At 38.3% G+C, this 22,905-nt stretch overlaps 1 protein-coding gene across 1 annotated transcript in view; it reads right to left on the bottom strand.

The window, feature by feature from the left end:
- dpp10 (dipeptidyl peptidase like 10) overlaps positions 1-22,536 on the bottom strand; it is a 96,555-nt gene extending 74,019 nt beyond the window's left edge. Inside the window, exon 1 of the mRNA XM_083538004.1 lies at positions 21,719-22,536. Within this exon, the coding sequence (XP_083394130.1) occupies positions 21,719-21,775 (57 nt within the window). The 5' untranslated portion in view covers positions 21,776-22,536. The remainder of the gene's footprint in view (positions 1-21,718) is intronic.
- Between the last annotated feature and the right edge of the window lie 369 nt (positions 22,537-22,905).

Consider the following 22,905-nt stretch of genomic DNA (forward strand, 5'->3'; position numbering starts at 1 on the left):
AGTAAACACAGAATTCTTTGTCATTTTCTTTCTTTCTGTGCAGTCTTTGCAGTGTCGCAAGGCACGTTATCCTGATAGGCATAGGCATTAGGGATTGTCGGTGCAATGAAGGGGTTTACTTAATCTGACACAATGTTTAGGTATGTGCTACATGTCAAGGTAACATCCACTTGAATGCCAGAACACTAATGTTTCCCAGGACATCACACTCAGTTCCTAATAGCACTTCCCGGTTCTATTTCTTTCCCAGATAAGAAAACATGATTTAACAGACCAGGTCACCTTCTTCCTTTGCTCGAATTAATTACCGTAATTTCTGGACTATAAAGTGCACCCATATATAAGCCGCACCCACTGAATTTTACAAATATTTTTATTTTGAACATAAATAAGCCGCACCTGTTTATAAGCCGCAGGTGTCTACACTAATTAACTTTACACAGGCTTTAACGAAAGACACGTTACACACGGTGTAACGGGTGAAATATGTCGCGCTTCCTTTAGGAGCAAAGCGGTATTTTGGGAAAAGCCTGCCACTGCATTTTTTCCGGTATTACTGCATGTGTTCAAGACCGAGGAATATGTCCTTATTATTTTCTGATGCTCATTTCTAAGTTTCTCTGACCAACCTGTAACGCTGTTGCCAAGAAAAATAAAAAAAAGCATGCGTTTCGGAAACCTGTCTGTGCTTATATGATTTTTGTTGCAACTGGAGTTAGTGAGCTCTCCCTTCACCCTGACTCAACACGTTACAACAGCTTGTATCTAAACAGTGGCCTACCAAGAAGGTAATTCTTCACTGTCTTCCTCCTTCCTTTCACAACGAGTTTATCTTTTGGCATCGTCGTGTGTTTAAAAAAAAAGTTTTTTCTCCCAAAGCCGTGCAGCTCAGAACAAAGGTGAGGTGCGTTTTTTCGTTTCCGTTCAGAAATTTCATTGGTCTAATGTTATGGGGTTCAGTTTTTTGGCTTGAAGTTTGTAAAACCGGGAAAAAAACAGGAAAAATTCATTAAAAAAGGCCCCTTATAGTCCGAAAAATACGGTAAATGTATAAGAAATGGCTGGAAAAGTTAGCGTTATTAAAAAAAAAACATGGTTATTATTATTAGGGTAATAGAAGTGTCCGGGTGTTGAACTGCCTTTTTTGCAATTCAGACATTTCACCTTTTAAAACACATTTGGCTTTTGGGAGTAGAATCCTTTATCAGACATGAATTGGACAACATTTCTCTCCCAAAACTCTATCAACTGGCCTCCTCAGTTCCAAGACATATGCAGACTGTAGTTAAAAGCACAGAAGAACATGATAAACATAAATCGTGGTAAACATGACTCTGTCCCACATTTCATTAAATGTGTTGTGGCCATCAAATTCAAAATGACCTTATTTTTTTCCCTGAAATGGTACATTTCCTCAGTTTAAACATTAACTGTGTTAATGTTTTATTTGCCACTGATTACCATAATATATACAGATTTTTTAAGATCCAAGCCTTTTATATATATATATGTGTGTGTGTGTGTTTAAACCAAGGAAATGTACCATTTTAAGAAAAAGTCATTTAGAATTAAATTTTGATGGCTGCAACACATTTAATAAAAAGTTGGTACAGGGCAACAACAGGCTGATAAAGTGTTAGGGTTAGGTTTAGGGTTAGGGTTACTAAAAAAGAAACAGCTGGAGGGACTAATTAGGTTAATTGGGAACAGGTCTGTAACATGATTGGGTATAAAAAGCATATTTAAGAATAAGACTATATAAGAGAGGCTTGATTCTGTAATGGAAATCACTGCATGGTCTGAGAAACACCTCCAGAAATTATTTTCTATGAACACAGTTTGCCATGCTATCCACAAATGCAAGTTAAAGCTCCATCATGCAAAGAAGCCATATGTGAACATGATCCAAAAAAAACACCAGCATTTTCTCTGGGCCAAATCTCATTTAAAATAAACTGGGGCAAAGTAGAAAACTGTTCCATGTTCAGACAAATTTAAATTTGAAATTCTTTTTGAAAACAGCGGACGCAGCTTCCTCTGAACTAAAGATAAGAGGGAAATGTTATCAGAACTCAGTACAAAAGTCTGCATCTCTGATGGTAAATTAATGCCTGTGGGATGGGAAGCTTGCACATCTGGAAAAGGCAAAGTGGTCTTCATGGAAGAATTGTGTCCAAAAAGCCAGACCTCCAACATACAAACAAGGCTAAGCGACTCATCTATACATGAAAACATAGGAACTGGGATGCAGAAGAATTCCAGCAGGTGTTACGATATGATGAGTCAAAATTTTAAATACAGTGGGTACGGAAAGTATTCAGACACCCTTAAATTTTTCACTCTTTTTTATTTTGCAGCCATTTGCTAAAATCATTTAAGTTCATTTATTTTCCTCATGAATGTACACATAGCACCCTATATTGACAGAAAAACACAGAATTGTTGACATTGTTGCAGATTTATTAAAAAAGAAAAACTGAAATATCACATGGTCCTAAGTATTCAGACCCTTTGCTCAGTATTTAGTAGAAGCAGCCATTTGATCTAATACAGCCAGGAGTCTTTTTGGGAAAGATGCAACAAGTTTTTCACACCTGGATTCAGGGATCCCTGCCATTCCTCCTTGCAGATCCTCTCCAGTTCTGTCAGGTTGGACGGTAAACGTTGGTGGACAGCCATTTTTAGGTCTCTCCAGAGATGCTCAATTGGGTTTAAGTCATTGCTCTGGCTGGGGCATTCAAGAACAGTCACGGAGTTGTTGTGAAGCCACTCCATCGTTATTTTAGCTGTGTGCTTAGGGTCATTGTCTTGTTGGAAGGTAAACCTTCAGCCCAGTCTGAGGTCCAAAGCACTCTGGAGAAGGTTTTCGTCCAGGATATCCCTGTGCTTGGCCGCATTCATCTTTCCCTTGATTGCAACCAGTCGTCCTGTCCCTGCAGCTGAAAAACGCCCCCACAGCATGATGCTGCCATCACCATGCTTCATTGTTGAGACTGTACTGGACAGGTGATGAGCAGTGCCTGGTTTTCTCCACACATACCGCTTAGAATTAAGGCCAAAAAGTTCTATCTTGGTCTCATCAGACCAGAGAATCTTATTTCTCACCTGTCCTGCACTGAGGAGAGGCTTCCGTCGGGACACTCTGCTATAAAGCCCCACTGGTGAAGGGCTGCAGTGATGGTTGACTTTCTACAACTTTCTCCCATCTCCCGACTGCATCTCTGGAGCTCAGCCACAGTGATCTTTGGGTTCTTCTTTACCTCTCTCACCAAGGCTCTTCTCCCCCGATAGCTCAGTTTGGCCGGTCGGCCAGCTCTAAGAATGGTTCTGGTCGTCCCAAACGTCTTCCATTTGAGGATTATGGAGGCCACTGTGCTCTTAGGAACCTTAAGTGCAGCAGAAATTTTTTTGGAACCTTGGCCAGATCTGTGCCTTGCCACAATTCTGTCTCTGAGCTCTTCAGGCAGTTCCTTTGACCTTAATGATTCTCATTTGCTCTGACATGCATTGTGATCTGTAAGGTCTTATATAAACAGGTGTGTGGCTTTCCTAATCAAGTCCAATCAGTATAATCAAAAATTTCTGGACTCAAATGAAGGTGTAGAACCATCTCAAGGATGATCAGAAGAAATGGAAAGCACCTGAGTTAAATATATGAGTGTCACAGCAAAGGGTCTGAATACTTAGGACCATGTGATATTTCAGTTTTTCTTTTTTAATAAATCTGCAAAAAGGTCAACAATTCTGTGTTTTTCTGTCAGTATGGGGAGCTGTGTGTACATTCATGAGGAAGAAGAATGAACTTAAATGATTTTAGCAAATGGCTGCAATATAACAAAGAGTGAAAAATTTAAGGGGGTCTGAATACTTTCCGTACCCACTGTATATACGTTGTTTGCTGAAGGGTTAAAAAGTGGTTTATTATTGAGTGTCTGCAGACAAAAGTGGAGATTTATTGCAAGTTTGGGGCTGAATTTCTGCGAATGGTGTTGGAGATTTGGTCAGGATTAATGCTGAGAAATACAGGCAAATAATTATCCATCATGCAGTACCATCAGCCGTGTGACTGGCGCCAAATTAAATCTGCAGCAGAACAACGACCCCAAACATACAGCTAATGTCATTAAGAACTATCTTCAGCATAGAGACCAACAAGGAGTCCTGGAAGTGACGGTTTGGACTTAAGGCAGTCTACATTCATTGAAACAACCTCCCTGCTGAGTTCCTGCAAAAACTATGTGAAAATGTACGAAGTGATGATACGAATTATTGATTTGACATTTTTTTTTTTATTTTTTTTTTTTTTATTTACGTTCCATTTATTAAATTGATAATAAAAAAGAACACTTCTATTTTTTAAGCATTCTTCACATTTGCCTAAAACATTTGCACAGTACTTTATGTATATTGAGTATATACAATATAAAGTATACTGTATATTCTCTATGGCACAAATATTGAATTTAACATTTCATTTTATATATATATATATATATATATATATATATATATATATATATATATATATATATATTTACTGTTGGGTTATCCGGTCTATGTATTTGCAAAAACAATAAAATGCTTGAAGGAAACAGAGAAGAAATGAGATATGTAGTTCTACTTTTCTCCACACGAGGGCTCATATAACCTGGGGTTATAAGCTTTTTAGGGCTACAAAATGCTATGTACTACATATATGTGGCAGTATTTCTGTTGTACCATATAACAGCTGCATGACAATATCTGTGTAGTTATATATACTATACAATACAGCTATAATCACTAACCCAAGAAGATCTATTCTACACATTTTATTTTCAAGCCCTTATCTAAATGACCTGATCCGGCTCATCGGGTAAACTGATTATCTGCAGCAGGTGTGCTGGACTTGACTGGAAATGAAAGTAGGAATTTGTAGGAACGCAGATCTTCAGGAAGAGGGTTAGGGGTAATTTTTCTACAAAATACTGACCTGTGTTTTATAGTATGGTTCCCACATGCTTTGTGCTAGTTTGCTATGAGATGTTTATTTTTAACAGAAATATGAGTGTGTGAGGGAAAGCGAGAGAGAGAGAGAGAGAGAGAGAGAGAGAGAGAGAGAAAGAGAAAGAGAGAGAGAGTGTGTGTGTGTGTGTGTGTGTGTGTGTGTGTGTGTGTGTGTGTGTGTGTGTGTGTGTGTTGTGTGAGCGTTGTAAGTGCAGCCACAATTACTGGAGCATCACACCACCACTAAGACCTGCTAATCACACAAGTGGCACTGATCAACACCATTAGTTCACACCTAAGTGCACACAACCTGACACGCACATACACTCTTAAATCAGAAATGCATTACAAAAGAAAGCAGAGCAGAGAGATGCTGCACATCAAAGCAATATCGTAAAAGCTAATACATACACTGACACACACTATATAGACAAAAGTATTGGGACACCTCACTTTCCTCGACATACGTGGTTCTTCCCAAAACCGTTCCCCACAAAACGGGAGGCACACACTTGTAGGATGTCTTTGTATGTGGTAGCTTTAGATTTTTTCTTAAGAACTAGGAGACATAAACCTGTTCCTGAATGACAATTCCCCTGTGAACAAAGCAAGCTCCATAAAGATATCGTTTGGTTGAAGTGGCGGATCTTGAGTGGATCTTGAGTTTTGACCCAAACACTACTGCACAGCTTTGGGATGAATTACAATGATGACTACACCCCAGGCCTCTTTACTCTACATCAGTGCCTGACTTTACAAACGCCCTTGTGGCTGAATGAGCACAAATCTCTACATGCACACTCCAAAATCTAGTGGAACATCTTCCCAGTAGAGTGGAGGTTATTATAATGGCAAATGGAGACTAAATGTAGAATAGGATGTTCAAAAAGCACATTTGAATGTTATGGTCAGGTTTCCACAAGCTGTTGTCCATGTAATGTGTATGTGTGTCTGTTCAGTAGCAACATTTTAACCTTTAATTAACTGTTGTTTACAAATGCACGAAAACAAGGACATCATATACTCTCTTGAGAATAATATATAGGGGCTTCATTATATGGGCTTCATCTAGAGGTCTACGTGAAGTGCTTTAGCTTAGTAACAAATAATAGAGAGAAACTCAAAGCACAGCCTACAGCTGGACTATAGGAAAATACTGAGAAGCCTATGCAGCTGCTGTTAGGACGGCCATGTCTGACTGCTGCACACTATAATTGTAAAACCAAAAAAAAAAATTGCCATAGCAGGTGACCTTCATAGGGCTTAAAGTAAAACACCCAAATTCAAACATACTGTAGTGTCAATAACAGCAAAAACCCAAAACCTTGGATGAACAAACAACTTATTGAAGCAGGGTATATCAGGTTTCCTAAATGTGTGTTAGTGTGCAGAACCAATTATCTCTCTAATCTTTTATATTTATCCATCAATTTGTCCATAAACTCGGATCCCAGTTGGACTGTTTAATTTTATTGCATTAAAAATCTTCTTGTCTTGCCTATGGATGTCTGAATTACATTTTACGATACAATAGTTAATAATTAACTGTGTTGGTATATAACTAACATCTAGTTTCATAATATAATAGCATTGATCACAAGGTGGTTATAGCAGCTAAGCAGCTTGTACCCTAACACAATCAGCCAATTATTAGAAGGTCACTTTTTCCAAATGAACTCGTCCACCGTCAGTTTCCGCATAACCGCTTACAGACATTCTCATACACAACTTTTACCTTCATTTCCTGTCACTATAGTTAATGAATCATATAACGTAGCTGCAGATTTCTTTGATAAATATCCATGACCTTCTGGAGCAAAAACATGCAACATTTCTTTAATCAATTTCCAGCACCCTTTGTTCTATGTGTATCTTGGAGTTGCAATATTCAATAATGCAGTAGAAACTTTAATAAAAATTTGGAAGTAGCTGTGGTTGAAAACTAATCTAACTCCGCCTCCACCCTAAGTTAAAGTGATTACCATAGGACCCTCAGTAAATCGGCGCTTTGGCCTCTTTTCATCACACACTGCTGCTCTTCAGTTTGTCCACCTCTTTCCGTCACCCCGTTTACTCGCCATGGCAACGGTTGCCCAGCTACCTCCAACCCAGCGACTCGTTCATGCATAATTACAGCTGTTGCGGGAGGTTGACTTTCTGAGTGTTTGTGATGAGAGTGTACAAATACTTCATTAGTCACAGCATCCTTACAGGCACTTACAGGCCTAAGCTTTTCCCTGCCATAAGCGCAGAAAAACATAACTGCCACCTGCCATGTGTGTCAGCTAACAGCAGTGCTCAGCATGACTTCCTGCCACAAGTTGACTGTGTGAATCTCTTCTTCTTTCTCTTTCCCTCACTCATAATCACAAAATGTTATATAAAAGTGTGCATTACCCTGAAAGAGACCTTTTTCACTTAATCATTTCATTCCTCACTCAGTAGTTCTCTGGATGCTTTGTTGCTCCAGATCCATAAAACATTTTTCTCTTTGGTTCTTTTTGAACCCTCTTTTGTATAGTTCTACTTAAAACCCTTCAAGTGATTCTCCAGAGGCTTTTTAGGCTTTAGCCCGTGGAGAATGATTTTTTTTTTTCTTCACACACGTTCTGCCTGCAAGTTTTGAAACCTAAAAAAAAGAACATTTTTCTTCATAATTAACATTATCTTCAAAATTGCTCAAAGGTTTTATTTTTTTCCCTAAAACTTATTTCTTTGACAAGTGGGTCTATTCTCACTTTTTATTCTCTCCTTTGTGCTGAGAGAGGTGCAGTGGGATTTAGCTCTTGCTTTATCTTTACCTAAGCATTGCAGTGGTGCTTCAGTCCTTTAGTCTGTCCAGCTCTCTTATCTCCTCACCTGTACACTCTGCTTAAATAGATAAAATTCCAAGCCTAAACTTTCAAAGTAATACTCGCATCACTGCCAGGGTGTGTTTCATCATATACAGTATAGTATGTCTAGTGTCAGTGCAAACGCACCATATAGGAAGGATGCAACTGCAAATCCATTGTTTGCTGTTTCCACTAAGTCTCTTTTAGATTTCTCATTAATGAGACATGAAATTTTGCTGTAAAATGGTGGGAATGGTGAAGTTTTTGCTCTTTCACTTCTAAAAGCTCAAAGCTAAATCTTTTTATCTCTCATTTATCCCTCATATTTGAGTTCAATCATTTTTAACTTTTCTTTTACTGAGTAACAACTGCACTAGCAATGTGCTGTCAGACCTGCATACATATTGCTATGGAAATAACTGCTAACTTCTCATGGAAATAAACAAAACATAATAATACTAAATCCACTGTCAATTTAGCACCATTCACAAATATTTCAATATGAATATATTATTTGAATATTGAATATATTGAATATATGAATATATTATACAAGTGAGGACTGCAGTTCTTTAAATGTTGTCTTTTGTGACCTTTTGGATGAGTCATCACTGTGCTCTTGGGGTCATTTTGGTTGACCGGCCCCTCCTGGGAAGGTTCTCCACTGTGGTTCGCTGGAGTCCCAAAGCTTTAGAAATGGCTTTATAACGTTTTCCAGACGGATATATTGCAATTACTTTTTTTCTCATTTGTTTCTGAATTTGTTTGGCTCTCGGCATGACGTCTAGCTTTTGAGGATCTATTGGTCTAATTCACTTTGTCAGGCAGGTCCTATTTAAGAGATTTCTTGATTGCGAACAGGTGTGGCAGTAATCAGGCCTGGGTGTGGCTAGAGAAATTGAACTCAGGTGTGATAAAGCACAGTTTTAACAGGGGGGCAAACACTTTCACACAGGGCCATGTAGTTTTGGATTTTGTTTTCCCTCAATAATTAAAACATTCATTTAAAAACTGCATGTTGTGTTCACTCGTGTTATCTTTTACTAATATTTAAATTAGCTTGATGATCTGACACATTAAAGTGTGACAAACATGCAAAAAAATATAAGAAATCAGGACACTTTTTCACACCATTGTATTTAATGTGTTGTTTTCTTTTGAAGGTTGTAATTTTCATACTTTCATGAATTCACCGTTTTATGTGCCAGTTTTTAGAAGTAAAACCTGAACAAAGTGACAATGAGCTCTCTAGAGCAAGACACTGCCACTATAACTCATGATCTCCTGTTTGATAAGTTATTTCTGAGCTTTTAATGAGTAAACTAGATCATATTTAATGTAATGAAAGGGTTTCACTGTTAATTATATGCCATGTTAGTCAAACCTTATAGGATCTTTATATATTTTAAAGCATATAGCAGAGGTGGTTAGACTTTGATCTGTATTGTATCTAAGGGAATGTGATTTTGGTTAGATATATGACCTTTGTATAGGTTTGTATTCTTTGGACTTTTATCTTTATCTAAGTTGTACTGGTTTACTACTAGACTATCAACTGAAATTTCATCATAATAAGTATTTTAAGCTACTGTATGATTTATACGGTAAATTGGTTTTCATTAAAATGTGAATAATGGTTAGTTTAGATTTCCTTCACTGTATATCGCTAATCGAAACTGAAGCAAAATGGCCATTTTGAATTAGTTCTACTGAGAAGGAAAAACAAGCAGATAAGAGGAAGCAACGAATCACTATATAAAACAAACATGGCATTGGTTCAAGACCAGCTGGTCAATAGGGAGGAAGCACAGGGTTTGCTGAGGAGGGACAGATGGCTACCCTTAATGCGCATCTACAAGTAGTGACACTAGTTTTTATGAGCAGTGCTATAACATTTCAAAACAAATCAACTGCTACAGTAGTCACACTGTCTGGGTGGAAGGTTAGCAGTTCTGCAATGTAATCTTTCTTTGTCAGGTATAAACAGTTCTTTGATATCTCTCTTATATCTCCTATAATCTTATCTAAGGCATCAAAGATGATATATATATATATATATATACAGTGGGTACGGAAAGTATTCAGACCCCTTTAAATATTTCACTCTTTGTTATATTGCAGCCATTTGCTAAAATCATTTAGGTTCATTCTTCTTCCTCATGAATGTACACATAGCACCCCATACTGACAGAAAAACACAGAATTGTTGACATTGTTGCAGATTTATTAAAAAAGAAAAACTGAAATATCACATGGTCCTAAGTATTCAGACCCTCTGCTCAGTATTTAGTAGAAGCCCCCTTTTGATCTAATACAGCCAGGAGTCTTTTTGGGAAAGATGCAACAAGTCTTTCACACCTGGATTTGGGGATCCTCTGCCATTCCTCCTTGCAGGTCCTCTCCAGTTCTGTCAGGTTGGACGGTAAACGTTGGTGGACAGCCATTTTTAGGTCTCTCCAGAGATGCTCAATTGGGTTTAAGTCAGGGCTCTGGCTGGGCCATTCAAGAACAGTCACGGAGTTGTTGTGAAGCCACTCCTTCGTTATTTTAGCTGTGTGCTTAGGGTCATTGTCTTGTTGGAAGGTAAACCTTCAGCCCAGTCTGAGGTCCAGAGCGCTCTGGAGAAGGTTTTTGTCCAGGATATCCCTGTACTTGGCCGCATTCATCTTTCCCTCGATTGCAACCAGTCGTCCTGTCCCTGCAGCTAAAAAACACCCCCACAGCATGATGCTGCCACCACCATGCTTCACTGTTGGGACTGTATTGGACAGGTGATGAGCAGTGCCTGGTTTTCTACACACATACCGCTTAGAATTAAGGCCAAAAAGTTCTATTTTGGTCTCATCAGACCAGAGAATCTTATTTCTCACCATCTTGGAGTCCTTCAGGTGTTTTTTAGCAAACTCCATGCGGGCTTTCATGTGTCTTACACTGAGGAGAGGCTTCCGTCGGGCCACTCTGCCATAAAGCCCCGACTGGTGGAGGGCTGCAGTGATGGTTGACTTTCTACAACTTTCTCCCATCTCCTGACTGCATCTCTGGAGCTCAGCCACAGTGATCTTTGGGTTCTTCTTTACCTCTCTCACCAAGGCTCTTCTCCCCCGATAGCTCAGTTTGGCCGGACGGCCAGCTCTAGGAAGGGTTCTGGTCGTCCCAAACGTCTTCCATTTGAGGATTATGGAGGCCACTGTGCTCTTAGGAACCTTAAGTGCAGCAGAAATCTTTTTGTAACCTTGGCCAGATCTGTGCCTTGCCACAATTCTGTCTCTGAGCTCTTCAGGCAGTTCCTTTGACCTCATGATTCTCATTTGCTCTGACATGCATTGTGATCTGGAAGGTCTTATATAGACAAGTGTGTGGCTTTCCTAATCAAGTCCAATCAGTATAATCAAACACAGCTGGACTCAAATGAAGGTGTAGAACCATCTCAAGGATGATCAGAATAAATGGAAAGCACCTGAGTTAAATATATGAGTGTCACAGCAAAGGGTCTGAATACTTAGGACCATGTGATATTTCAGTTTTTCTTTTTTAATAAATCTGCAACAATGTCAACAATTCTGTGTTTTTCTGTCCATATGGGGAGCTGTGTGTACAATTATGAGGAAGAAGAATGAACTTAAATGATTTTAGCAAATGGCTGCAATATAACAAAAAGTGAAAAATTTAAGGGGGTCTGAATACTTTCCGTACCCACTGTATATATATATATATATATATATATATATATATATATATATATATATATATATATATATATATATATATATATATATGTATGTATATATATATATATATATATATATATGTATATATATATATATATATATATATATATATATATATATATATATATATATATATATATATATAAATTATTATTATTTGTTCTTTAATAATCACCAAAAAGCAGTGAGTTTTCAGCATATATTCAGTAATATAAGTCAAATTAAGTTTTGAATACATAAAAGGGAGCTCAAGAGTGAAGTTATGAGTACATAAAGAGAAAATTTTCACTTGTAGGTCAATGTATAAAGGACTAAATCAAACATGTTTATAGAATTATATTTTAACTCAAGAGGATTTTTAACATTACACTGGTTTTCAATAGTGTGTATTGTTAATACAATAGTATTCTATTCTATTTATAGGTTCAGTGAAATCTACTGTTAGTTATGCTGAAGTGATCATCGTCTCAATGGTATAAACACCAAGGTAATGTTATCTACCTTGATAAATTGGCAAATGCTGTTTATGTTTGAGTAGCTTGCTAGTTCTTTTAGCTAACTATCTTGCCCATGTAATTTATACATTTCTAGCAATATATATAAAACTATCCAACAAAGATGCCCCTTACACATTATTCTTCCTATAGTTATTTATAGGTTGTACCAGCACTTACAGTAGATAGCTTGTGGACATGACTATCATGCTCTTATATGCTTTTTGAACAATCTATACCCGTTACTTTTATTGTCCCTTTGCTGTTATAGCAACTTCTATTCTTTAAGAACAGCTTTTCACTAGATTTTGGATTGTGGCAGTTGGGATTTGCTCATTCAGCCACAAGAGCATTAGCTTGGTCAGGCACAGCTGTCGATTGAGGAGACCCGGCACTGAGTTTCAATTAATCTTAAATGTGTTCAGTGAATTTAAGGTCAGGGCTCTGAGCAGGTCACTTGAGATCTTCCAGACCAACTTCAGCACACCATGTATTCATGCACCTCGTGCACAGGTTATTGTGATGCTGGAACAGGTTTGGGGAAAGAAATCTTATTGCTATAGCATACAAATACTAGATGACTGTTGTGCTTCCGCATTTGGAGTTAGGCTCATATATGTGTGTGATGGTCAGATGTTCACAAGCATGCTTGATACAAACTATTAAACACTGAACTGATATTGTACTTTTAATACATGCTTTCATAGGTAAAACTTTAAAAGATCAGGCTACTTAAACCGACTTAAGCAAACAATCCATTTCCACAGTTGAAATGTAAAATGTGGCTCTGGTTCGTATAATTTGCAGATCATTATCACACTGTTAAGCGGGAGAAAATGAATGAATGAATGAATGAATGAATTATCACACTGTTTGCTTTGAAGCAAACATCATTAAAAGTGTAAACCATTGGCAGGAGACTGCTTAATTCTAGCCTGGGTCGTAAAATAATTTTTTTTTATTTGCACATGCTGTGTTTTCCAGAATTAAATACATTATATTTTTTACTTTGTAACAGTACCAAAAAATAAACATCATAAAGATTTATTTATTTTTTTATTTGGGTAAATGTACTGTGATCTATAGTAACCTCAAAATTAATGAACTGTGTATTCATGTACTTGTACTTTCCACCCATGGTAATATACACTCATATGAAAAATGCTTTTTGAAATCAGTCCGTTGCTTTGGATGGCATTTAATTTTTACAGCTAAATATTTACTCAGCTTATCTGACTGAATTAATGAGGCCTCCTTAAGCATTTAAAAGCATGACAGTGTCTCATTAAAGCGGAAGGAAAATATTTTGGTGGTTGTAAAACCAAATTTGCAAAGTTCAGAATCAGAATAATTGGTCACTATAGCAGCAAACATTTAGTCAATGTCAGGCGTCAGAGACAGCTGCAGTTGCGAGTAATGCTTTTATTAAAAATGACAAATAGCAAATAGATCCAAAATATACTTAATTTAATCATAGTAGAAAACTGAGAGAAGGTCAGGCATTTTACAAACAGGATATCAGACAAAATCACAAAAAAACAGGGAAAAAAAACACATATCAAACCCCAGGAGCATAAACGCAGGCAAGAAGACTTGAAATTTTAGTTTGTAGAACATCTCTAGGAGAATACTTTGCCATGCATAAAAACTCAACGTCTCTATTTATGGGGAATGTGAATAATGGAAAACAGGTGGATGTGTCTGTTCTGCGTACAATCCTTTCAAAAATACAAACTTTATTATTTACATTTTATACAGTGTCTAACTACAAAACTGTCAGTATGTAATGTGTTTTTTTACCCCCCATATTGTAGAAGTCCCTAAAGAGGATTCAGGATGATGCATGAACAAATCATTTAAGTGGACAGCTTTTAAGCTTTAACATTATATATATGTGTGTGTGAGTGTGTGTGTGTATATATATATATATATATATTAGTCCCAATCTTGTAAGTTCTCATTGCATTGTGCATATATATATATATATATATATAACCAGCACAAGCCAATGCACCCTTAGTGCCAGTCCCAAACACGAATAAATGGGGAGGGTTGCGTTAGGAAGGGCAACGAGCGTGAAACGTGCCAAATAAAATATGCGGCTCATGAACCAGAATTTCCTACCGGATCGGTCGAGGCCCGGATTACCAACGACCGCCACAGGTATTGTTAGCCAACAGGGTACTTGTGGAAATGGGGCTACTGTTGGCCGAAGGAGGAGAAGGAGAGGAGAAAGACGACTACAGAGACGGCAGGGAAAGAAGAAGTGGAGGAGAGTGGAGGTTCGGGTTGGTACTTTAAATGTTGGTACTATGACTGGTAAAGGAAGAGAGTTGGCTGATATGATGGAGAGGAGAAAGGTAAATATGTTGTGTTTAGGAGACCAAGTGGAAAGAAAGTAAGACCAGGAACATTGGAGGTGGTTTTAAACTGTTCTATCATGGTGTAGCTGAAATGAGAAATAGTGTAGGGGTGATTCTGAAGGAAGAATACAGTAAGAGTGTAGAAGAGGTGTAAGCAGCAGCAGAGCATCAGCAGTAAAAATACAAAGAATCTGGCTTCAGGCAACGATTACCTGTCAAAAACAAACAAGGTGAATGTTTTGCTAAATTTTTTAGTTTTTTACTGTATTTACTTTACAAATTAATTTGTTAATGTAATTTAATTTACTAATTTGTTAATGTCTGGATAATGGAAAAAGAGTGCACTAAAAATAAAAAAATTGAATAAAAAGATTCACTGCCTGGCAAAAGATAATAAAAATATAAAATTGCAAACTTTAAAATGTTGTTCCACTTCCTTTATGGAACATATTTCTAGTACCATTGTTTCAAAGCCACTTCTAGATCATTATTTCACAGAACAACAGACAGATAACATTGATGCAGGAAAAAAAAAGTGCATGCATAAGCAAAAAGAGCAGCTCGGAAAAAGGCAAAGGCAGCTCAACAGGTTGAATGGACAACTGAAGCCCAACATGAAAAAGCTCCTCTAGGAAGTATTAAGGGAGGGGGCTCCAAACCTGGAACCTCCAAACCTGGCCTCCTCCACTTTGGAAGTCACTCTGCCCTTCTGCTCTGAGGAGAACATCACTTAGCCTTTCTGTCACTCTGAGAATGTCACTATGCATCACAACAGCACAGAGGGCACCGGTACTGATCTTAGCCTCATCATGAGCGCCCTTCTGTATCGGCCCTCCCTGGATTTCAATTTGATTCCTGGCTCCCTCTCAGATGTCGTTTTGCCATCCTGCTCAGCTGAGGACGTCACTTTGCCAGTGTGCTCGGCTGAGGACATTGCTCTGCTACCTTGCTGTACTGTGGCCATTGTTCCCTCCTCTGGCTTCGAGGAGATCGTCGCTCCTATCTTTAAAAAAATGCCAACCTGCATATTGTCATCTTGGAATATTCTGTTAATGAAGACAAAAAAATCACTGATCCACTAATCGTTCAGTACATATTGGTGCTCAGCTTAGTTCATTTTACTACTGAATAACATGGCTGAGTCAAAACCTGGTCACTTAAAGCTACCCCAGATCATAACACTGCCAGAAGCTTGTACAAGAGGCACTATGCATAAAAGGGTCATCATTTTATGCATTTCCCTTCTTACATTGACATGCTTTTTGCTTTAAAATAGGGAAAATCTGCACTCATCTGACCACATGACCTTTTTTTGTATTCCTCCCCACTCCAACCTTTATTCTACCTAGCAAATTGAAGCCATTTTTTCCAATTAGCCTCACTAACAAGCGGCTTTCTTTTGGCTACACAGCTGTTTAGTCCCAATCTTGTAAGTTCTCATTGCATTGTGCATGTAGAAATGCTCTCTCTTTCAAGATTGAACATAGCCATTAATTGTCAATGTTTATGATGTGATAGTTAATTCTAATATTAAATTTTTTTTTTCTGACCACATTTCCTCTGCAGAGTTGACAGTTCATCACTATCCTCTAAAGTATTTGTTTATTATGTTCAAACATTTACCTTTATTTGGCCAGGTGGTGTATATCCAGAAAGGAAGACAGGAGAAGAGGGTATAAGCTGACTCAGAAACGAAGAATATTTTTGTATTACATTTGAATACTAACTCTATGCATTTTATGAAAGCTTTGTAAGCTGAGTATTGCACAGAGGTTTAGCTCTTTATCTGATGGATAGAAAACATTTCATTACCCTCTCAGGCGACGGACCACAATCTCCACTATTACACATGTGGTTCCTCAAGGCTCAGTTCTCGGTCCATTGACTTTTATAATTTAGATACTTCATTCCTCTTAGCCACACCACACAAAGCTTTAATCTTAACTCTCACTGATGACATTCAGACTTAAATTAAATCCCACTCAATACCTGCCACCAGTCTATACTGTTGATTTTCTACAGAATATTTGACTTCAATGACAAATACCTTTCTCAAACTCAAAGATAAGACAATAACACAGCTTTAACATTTTGGCTCCAAAAGCAGTTCTCAGGAAAAATAATAAATATATAATCCTTTACATTGATAACACGCCTACTGTATTTTCCCGCTTTTTCTGTTCACAACATCTGAGTCACTCTAGACCAAACTCACTCCTTTGAATACATATCAGCCCTATAGTGAAAAAAAGGTCTTTTTTTATATATATTCAGAACACTTAAAAATCACTGCTTGTCTTTTACACTTGAAGCTGTATCCCTCAGTCATACATACAGTCTTGGATCTACTTGGATTGTTGCAATTCTGCCCAAAGCACTATTAGTTCTGTTTCTCTCTAAAGACTCCAAATTCACCAAAAATTCAATAACTAGTATTTTGGAAACCTGGCTTCACATAAAACAAATTACTAATGTTTATTTAACATTCTTTATTTTTTCCAGACACACTTGCTTCTTTCTTATGTATCTGCCATTGTTTTTCCCTACATGCCCATCTGTACCCTCGAATCTCCCTTGCTCACTGCTCCTCCATCTAAAAAAAATCTTTTGAACCTGAGACTTTACTGAAGTCCTATCCACTGTGACATGGCATCATAAAACCAGACTTAATCTCGGTTTATTATCTACATCTTCTCACTAGTATGTCTCAGTGTTGTTCATGTTGTGCTAAAGGAACTTTGGGTTATTTAAAAGCTCTATAATTATCTTCAATAATTACCTAACAGGCAGCGATGAAAGCATTCAGTTTAGTAATGTGATTGCTGCATCAAAAGCAAGTGTTCATATTAATCAAATGTGGGGCTCTGCAAATAAGTGCTCTAAAATGTGACCAGTAAACACTCCAAAAGGATAGAATTATGCAGATAGATGTAGAAAAATGTGTGAAACCATTTTGTCTAGCTATAAGATTAGGGTTTTGTATATGCCTGGTCTATGGCTCTCCTTCACTTAATCCACTAACACATTTACATCTCCATAAATTAAAAATATTACTTAAAATGTCAACATTTTTATCATTCTTTTCTAAAAATTCTGCACCAGTTTGCAAGGGACTGGATGAGTGCCTCTAAACTCTGATGTGTGACATCTCTCTGCTACTTGTAATCTCCATGCAACAATCCTTAATCAGGTCCCAGTCATTTTTCCTTTTTTTTTTTTTACCATCCTTCTTATCATTAAATCCTCCGGTAGTCACACACTCACTCACACGCCAGATTTTTATCTGTTGCCTGGCAAAGGGGATGCTCAGAGATGCTCCCAAGAGCGACTAAAATACCTGCTGTAGTGCTCCAGCTGCTTTTAATCCATCCATATCATAGCATCCCTATCCTCTCAGGAAATTTCTGCAAGTCTCCTATAAACATAAGGAAATTGTACAGTTGAAGACACCTCGGTGAAGTGTAGCGTGATTTAGAGTGACAGTTTGGAGTGCAAATTGTCACATTGCGGCCCATACCAACCTTTCATTTGATGGTGGTGAAAAACAAATGCCCCAAAAACACTTCTTTTTTACATTCACTGGGAGCCCACTAGATTCTTGCCTGCCTAGAGAATTCGATTCCATTCAGGTAATAACAGCAAAACCTTGGATAAGAAGCACAATAGTTGCAGCCTGCACACAAATAAAATAGAAGTCTGTATTTGACCTCATCCTGGAGACAAGCAAAAGCACCATTCACATACATATACATCTGAACCTTTGCATTCTGTTTCTGAAAATATACAGCAGATGGGAGAATGGAAGACCAGCTAGCTTTGCTTGTTCCTTTGTACTTTATTTTTCTCTAAACTCTTAGCAAATGTTTCTTTCTTATAACTGATTTCTCAGCTTGACAGACAGACCTAAATAGCATGTTTAGTTCACCAAAACTGAAACAAATCTCTGATTTGTTGGGTTTCACACCTACTCCAAGAAGATTGAATGCACCACTCTGAGATGCTGTATGTTTCTATAAACTGCTGCTACTAAGCGTTATGTATGTGTTTTTCCAATAATACAGTAAAATTGTGCTAGGCTAAAAATGATTTTTTTGTTTGTTTTTGTTAATGAACGAGCATAAAGGCATTTTTCAGTGCGAGATTTTAGTTGAATGATTCTCTGGTGGACCGGGTCATAGTGTTTTAGATTGCTGTAATAAGTAAGAGCGCTACTGTGTGGTGACTCGTTGGTTATTAGACTGGGACTTTGGGTTTTCAGTCAGGACTTGTTATGGTGTGAACATTTTAGTGTGTAGAAAACAGTGTCTGGAACTAATGTCCAGAAAGAGGATGTTCAGTGAATTTCATAGAAAAAAAAGGCCTCAATAGCTCTCTACACATTCAACAAGTCCATAAAACTTGGATTGACATCTAAATTATTTTACTGCCTATTTTAGCATTAAAAAATAGATTAGTTAAATTTTTCATTGACAACCTAAAGTAATTTTACACTCTTTTTGCACCAATTATTTTTGTTCTTGATATTTTTTTTCTTCAAGATGCAGCAAAGATAAATAGCAGCACAGACCAATGTGCGTAGCTAATGTAAAACATAAATCATTGCTCTTCTCTTTAAACAGAACTGAATTGCAATTGAATGCTGCTTTCATCTCTACAGACTCCTGACTATTGGTTCTTATCTAAACTGATCTGTGATGAACATAGAGGGAGTCAAATATCTACAAGCAAAGCTGGAAGACAAGATCACGTGCTTGTTCTAAAAATCACAGAGTGTAACTTTAAGCCAGCCAAGTCTGAACATTATTAGCAGAAGGCTGTAGCAAATTGTGGAATGGTGTGAAGAGAAAATCGGAAAGAAGCCAAAAACCACGAATACTAACAGCCATGTACTCTTCAGGGAAAAATATGTGGAAAATACGTGATAAAGAACTTGTTAGGATTTAATGGTTTATAAAAAAAATGTGCCAGTGGATTTTATTTTCTTTATATATTTTTTTATTGATAATATCTTTTTTATTTTGCAGAAAATACTAGTTTATTGAGCAAAAAGGCCTCAGTGAAAGTCACACACTAATCGTGTAACAGAATCTGAGGGAACTTTTTTTGCAGGGTGAAAAAAAATGAGCTTTGTTTGTGTGAGCAGTCTATTTTTGGGTGAGCCTTTGATAGCTTAATAAATGTGTAAACAATGGCAGCGTAGCACAGATCAATGGGCGTAATGTAATACTGCAATCTTCTCTGCAGCTCTCAGTTCTTAGGCAGCAAACTTTTGTGTCACATTGACGCTTGTGGGCCTGGAATGACTATCTTGACGTTTAGATTAAAGGTTTTAAATAAATGAATAAGCAAAACCTTCTAAACCAAAATAAATAGATTCCTTCGCTAATTTTTAAGGTTTTTTTATTTTTATTTTACAAAAGTGACTTCTGCTCGAGTGTTCTGTTTGTTTACAATGTAACGTGTTGCCTCGTTTGGACAACTGCACACGTGCAATTTATGCTGTGTTTAGGTCTGTTTAGTCTTAGTTCTGTGTTGTCTTGTTTAGTTGTGTTATATAGCACCCTGGTCCTACAGGAATGTTATTTCGTTTCAGTGTGTACTTTATCAGCAGTATAGGGTCGAAATGACAATAAGACCCACTTGACATGACATAAAATAGGACCGAATGGAAATAATCCTTCCACCACACTTTTTAGTATGCACAATGAGTATTCTGGGCTTGATTTGTGCCATGTTGTGTGTGTGTGCATGCTTTCATGAGCTAGTGGGTGTAAATCCTGATTTCTGTTTTAAGCACACGAAGTGTCAGGTGCAAAAAATATTCAAATAGTTTGCCAGGTTTGTATTTATGTATGTGTGTGTGTGTGTGTGTGTGTGTGTGTGTGTGTGTGTGTGTGTGTGTGTGTGTTCACTGATGATAGATCCTTTGCTCACTGTAATTGGACTGAACTCTTTATTGATTGACCCACTGTCACAGCTGACCTTTGCATTCACCCAACAGGCATGCTCGGATCAGCAGGCACAAGACCTAACAGGTCTAATAAAGCTGACCATGCTGTGTGCCTCCTGCAATCAGGAGACAAGCTCATCAGATGAACAAGCCACTCGACTCTCTGAACAGCAGGCAGACTGAACATCAGTTCATCCACTGAACATCTCAGCATTTCATGTGGATCTCGGGTTCGGCCCTAGTGTTAATGAGCGAGGATGAACGAGAGCGAGTCCAATGTTAATGGTTTTCCTTCCACTGCACCCACTTCAGAACGACACAGTCCTCTTAACACGAGTCAAAGTAAGCCTCGGCCGTTCAACAAGCTGTGCGGACGGATGTGCTCGGCTTTTGCTTGTGGATTTCAACACAAATTAATGACAGAGTGCAATAAGGATTTAGATTCATGCTGCTGCTCCCTCCGAGTATTGACTGACATGCAGTACAGAGCTCATAAAGCTCTCTCATCTTTCACTGTCAGATGAAAACCCCAGCAGCAAGTGGAACACCACCACCTCTGTCTACACTGCCATGTTTTCTCTTTCTCTCTCTTTACATAATCCACTACTTACTGTACCTATATGAGATTGGTGGAGGATAGGATACACGGTGAAGCTGCTGAAAGACTGAGAGTTCATTGTCAGCTGTTGAAATGAGGGCAGATTGCGTGAAGTTGCAAACTCGCATTGTTATCAGCAGTGGCTCTGCGCAGTATTAATGAACCTTAGTAATCCTCTTGATATGAAATAGCGCGCCGCACACGCACACACACACACACACGCGCGCGCGCGCGCCATGGCTACGCATTGCAAAGGGAGTGATATACTGTATGCGCTCCTCAGTGCTGCATTCGACGTGCAATGAATTACAACAGCATGCATTTGGGCACAAAAAAAATCTGCTCCTCGAATACTTGCTCCACATTCACTTTTTCTTCACCTCTTCAGATCGTGTGTTTATAATACAGCAAAACATAGCCATATCAAATGTATATATTCATATTTTCCTAACGCCCAGAACACGGTGGAAATCTGCTCGAAAGGAAAGTGAGTCCAGATTTCCACAAACACGCAAAGAGAAGAGGCTACGTTTTCCGGCGTATTGAACACGCAAAAGGCGCGGTGGTGGCGGAAATCCTCTGCGCAAAACTATTCATCATCACTCTCATCATCCTCCTCATGATCAGCATCATCTGCCAACTTTGGAGCGGTGAGTCGCCAAACTTCATCTCCCATCACTGGAACACTGCAGCCACGATGGAGAAATCAGTCATGCAGATAGAAGTAGAAATAGAAGAGGGAGGAAAAAAAAAAATAAGTCTTACCTTTATGGTTTTGGAGGATTGGCATTTGACTTGCGAAACGGTTGCTGTCTGGTTCATGATTGCACTTTATGCTCGTCGGCAGAACGATCAGTGGGGGGAAAAAGACGCAGTCTGAACCGGACTTTCAGCGCCTCGAAATTCACTAATCCACTCAGTCCACAAGTAGCAGCAAATAAAGCATGTGCAGCAAGCAGCAGCAGCAGCCTCTCCTAGAGAGGCTTTGTGATTTTTCTTTTTTTTTTTTTTTTTTTGCGTGGGGAATCAGATGCCTAATGTGCTCAACTGGATCTCTCCACTCTACTCTCCCTACTATCTCGCTGTCTGTGATGTATATGCGCACCTGTAGGGTACAGCCCAGCAGCCCAACATTTACACAAGCAAACAACAAAAAAAAAGATCTTTAAGTTTGCATTAACATTGTAGTACAGCAAATCAAATCAAGCATTAGTCTTAATGACTGGCTGATTTGCAGCAGATTGCCTACAGAGCGTACATGCTAATCAAATGTCACTCACACTGCTAACACCCGAGTCCTATCTGAGATTAACTACTGCTTCCAGATCAACCAGTTTGTTTCCTGTTAATGACCAGTTCTGAACCCCATCAAGCTGAGGGTCTGTTTATGCAGATCCTGTAAACACAGATGCGCACGCTCGCCGTCTGTGTTTGTCACACTGCAAAATCACTATTCCTGAACACCCACACTGTTTACTGAAGTGAACCAAATGAACACTAAAGGAATTAATTCAACAGAGGGGCTTTGCTGTACACACGCTACGAGATCATTTTAACACCAGAGACAGCCCTGTACTTGCTGTTTGAAATGAAACACACCACAGTTCCGAAACTATACAGCAAAGCTAATAGGGACCAAAGGGATTTGAGAGATGATAGCAATGTACAGAATGTCTGAGACTCAGGCTGTATACGGGTGGGTGGCTTTGAGCAGTGGATCATGTCCAACTCTCAGCAAGAGGGGCACACTAACTCTGAACATTCAGCAAGAGAGACACACTAACTCGGAACATGTAGCCAGAAGGACACACATACTGTAAATATTCAGCCAGGGAAACACATTAACTCTGAACATTCAGCCCGAAAGACACGCCAGTTTTGAATGTTTAGCCAGAGAAACGCTGTTACTTTGAATTTTTGATTAGAGAGACACTCCGACTGTAAACATTTAG

This window comes from Silurus aristotelis (genome assembly GCF_946808225.1).
Source record: "Silurus aristotelis genome assembly, chromosome: 3".
In the NCBI taxonomy this organism is placed as follows: domain Eukaryota; kingdom Metazoa; phylum Chordata; class Actinopteri; order Siluriformes; family Siluridae; genus Silurus; species Silurus aristotelis.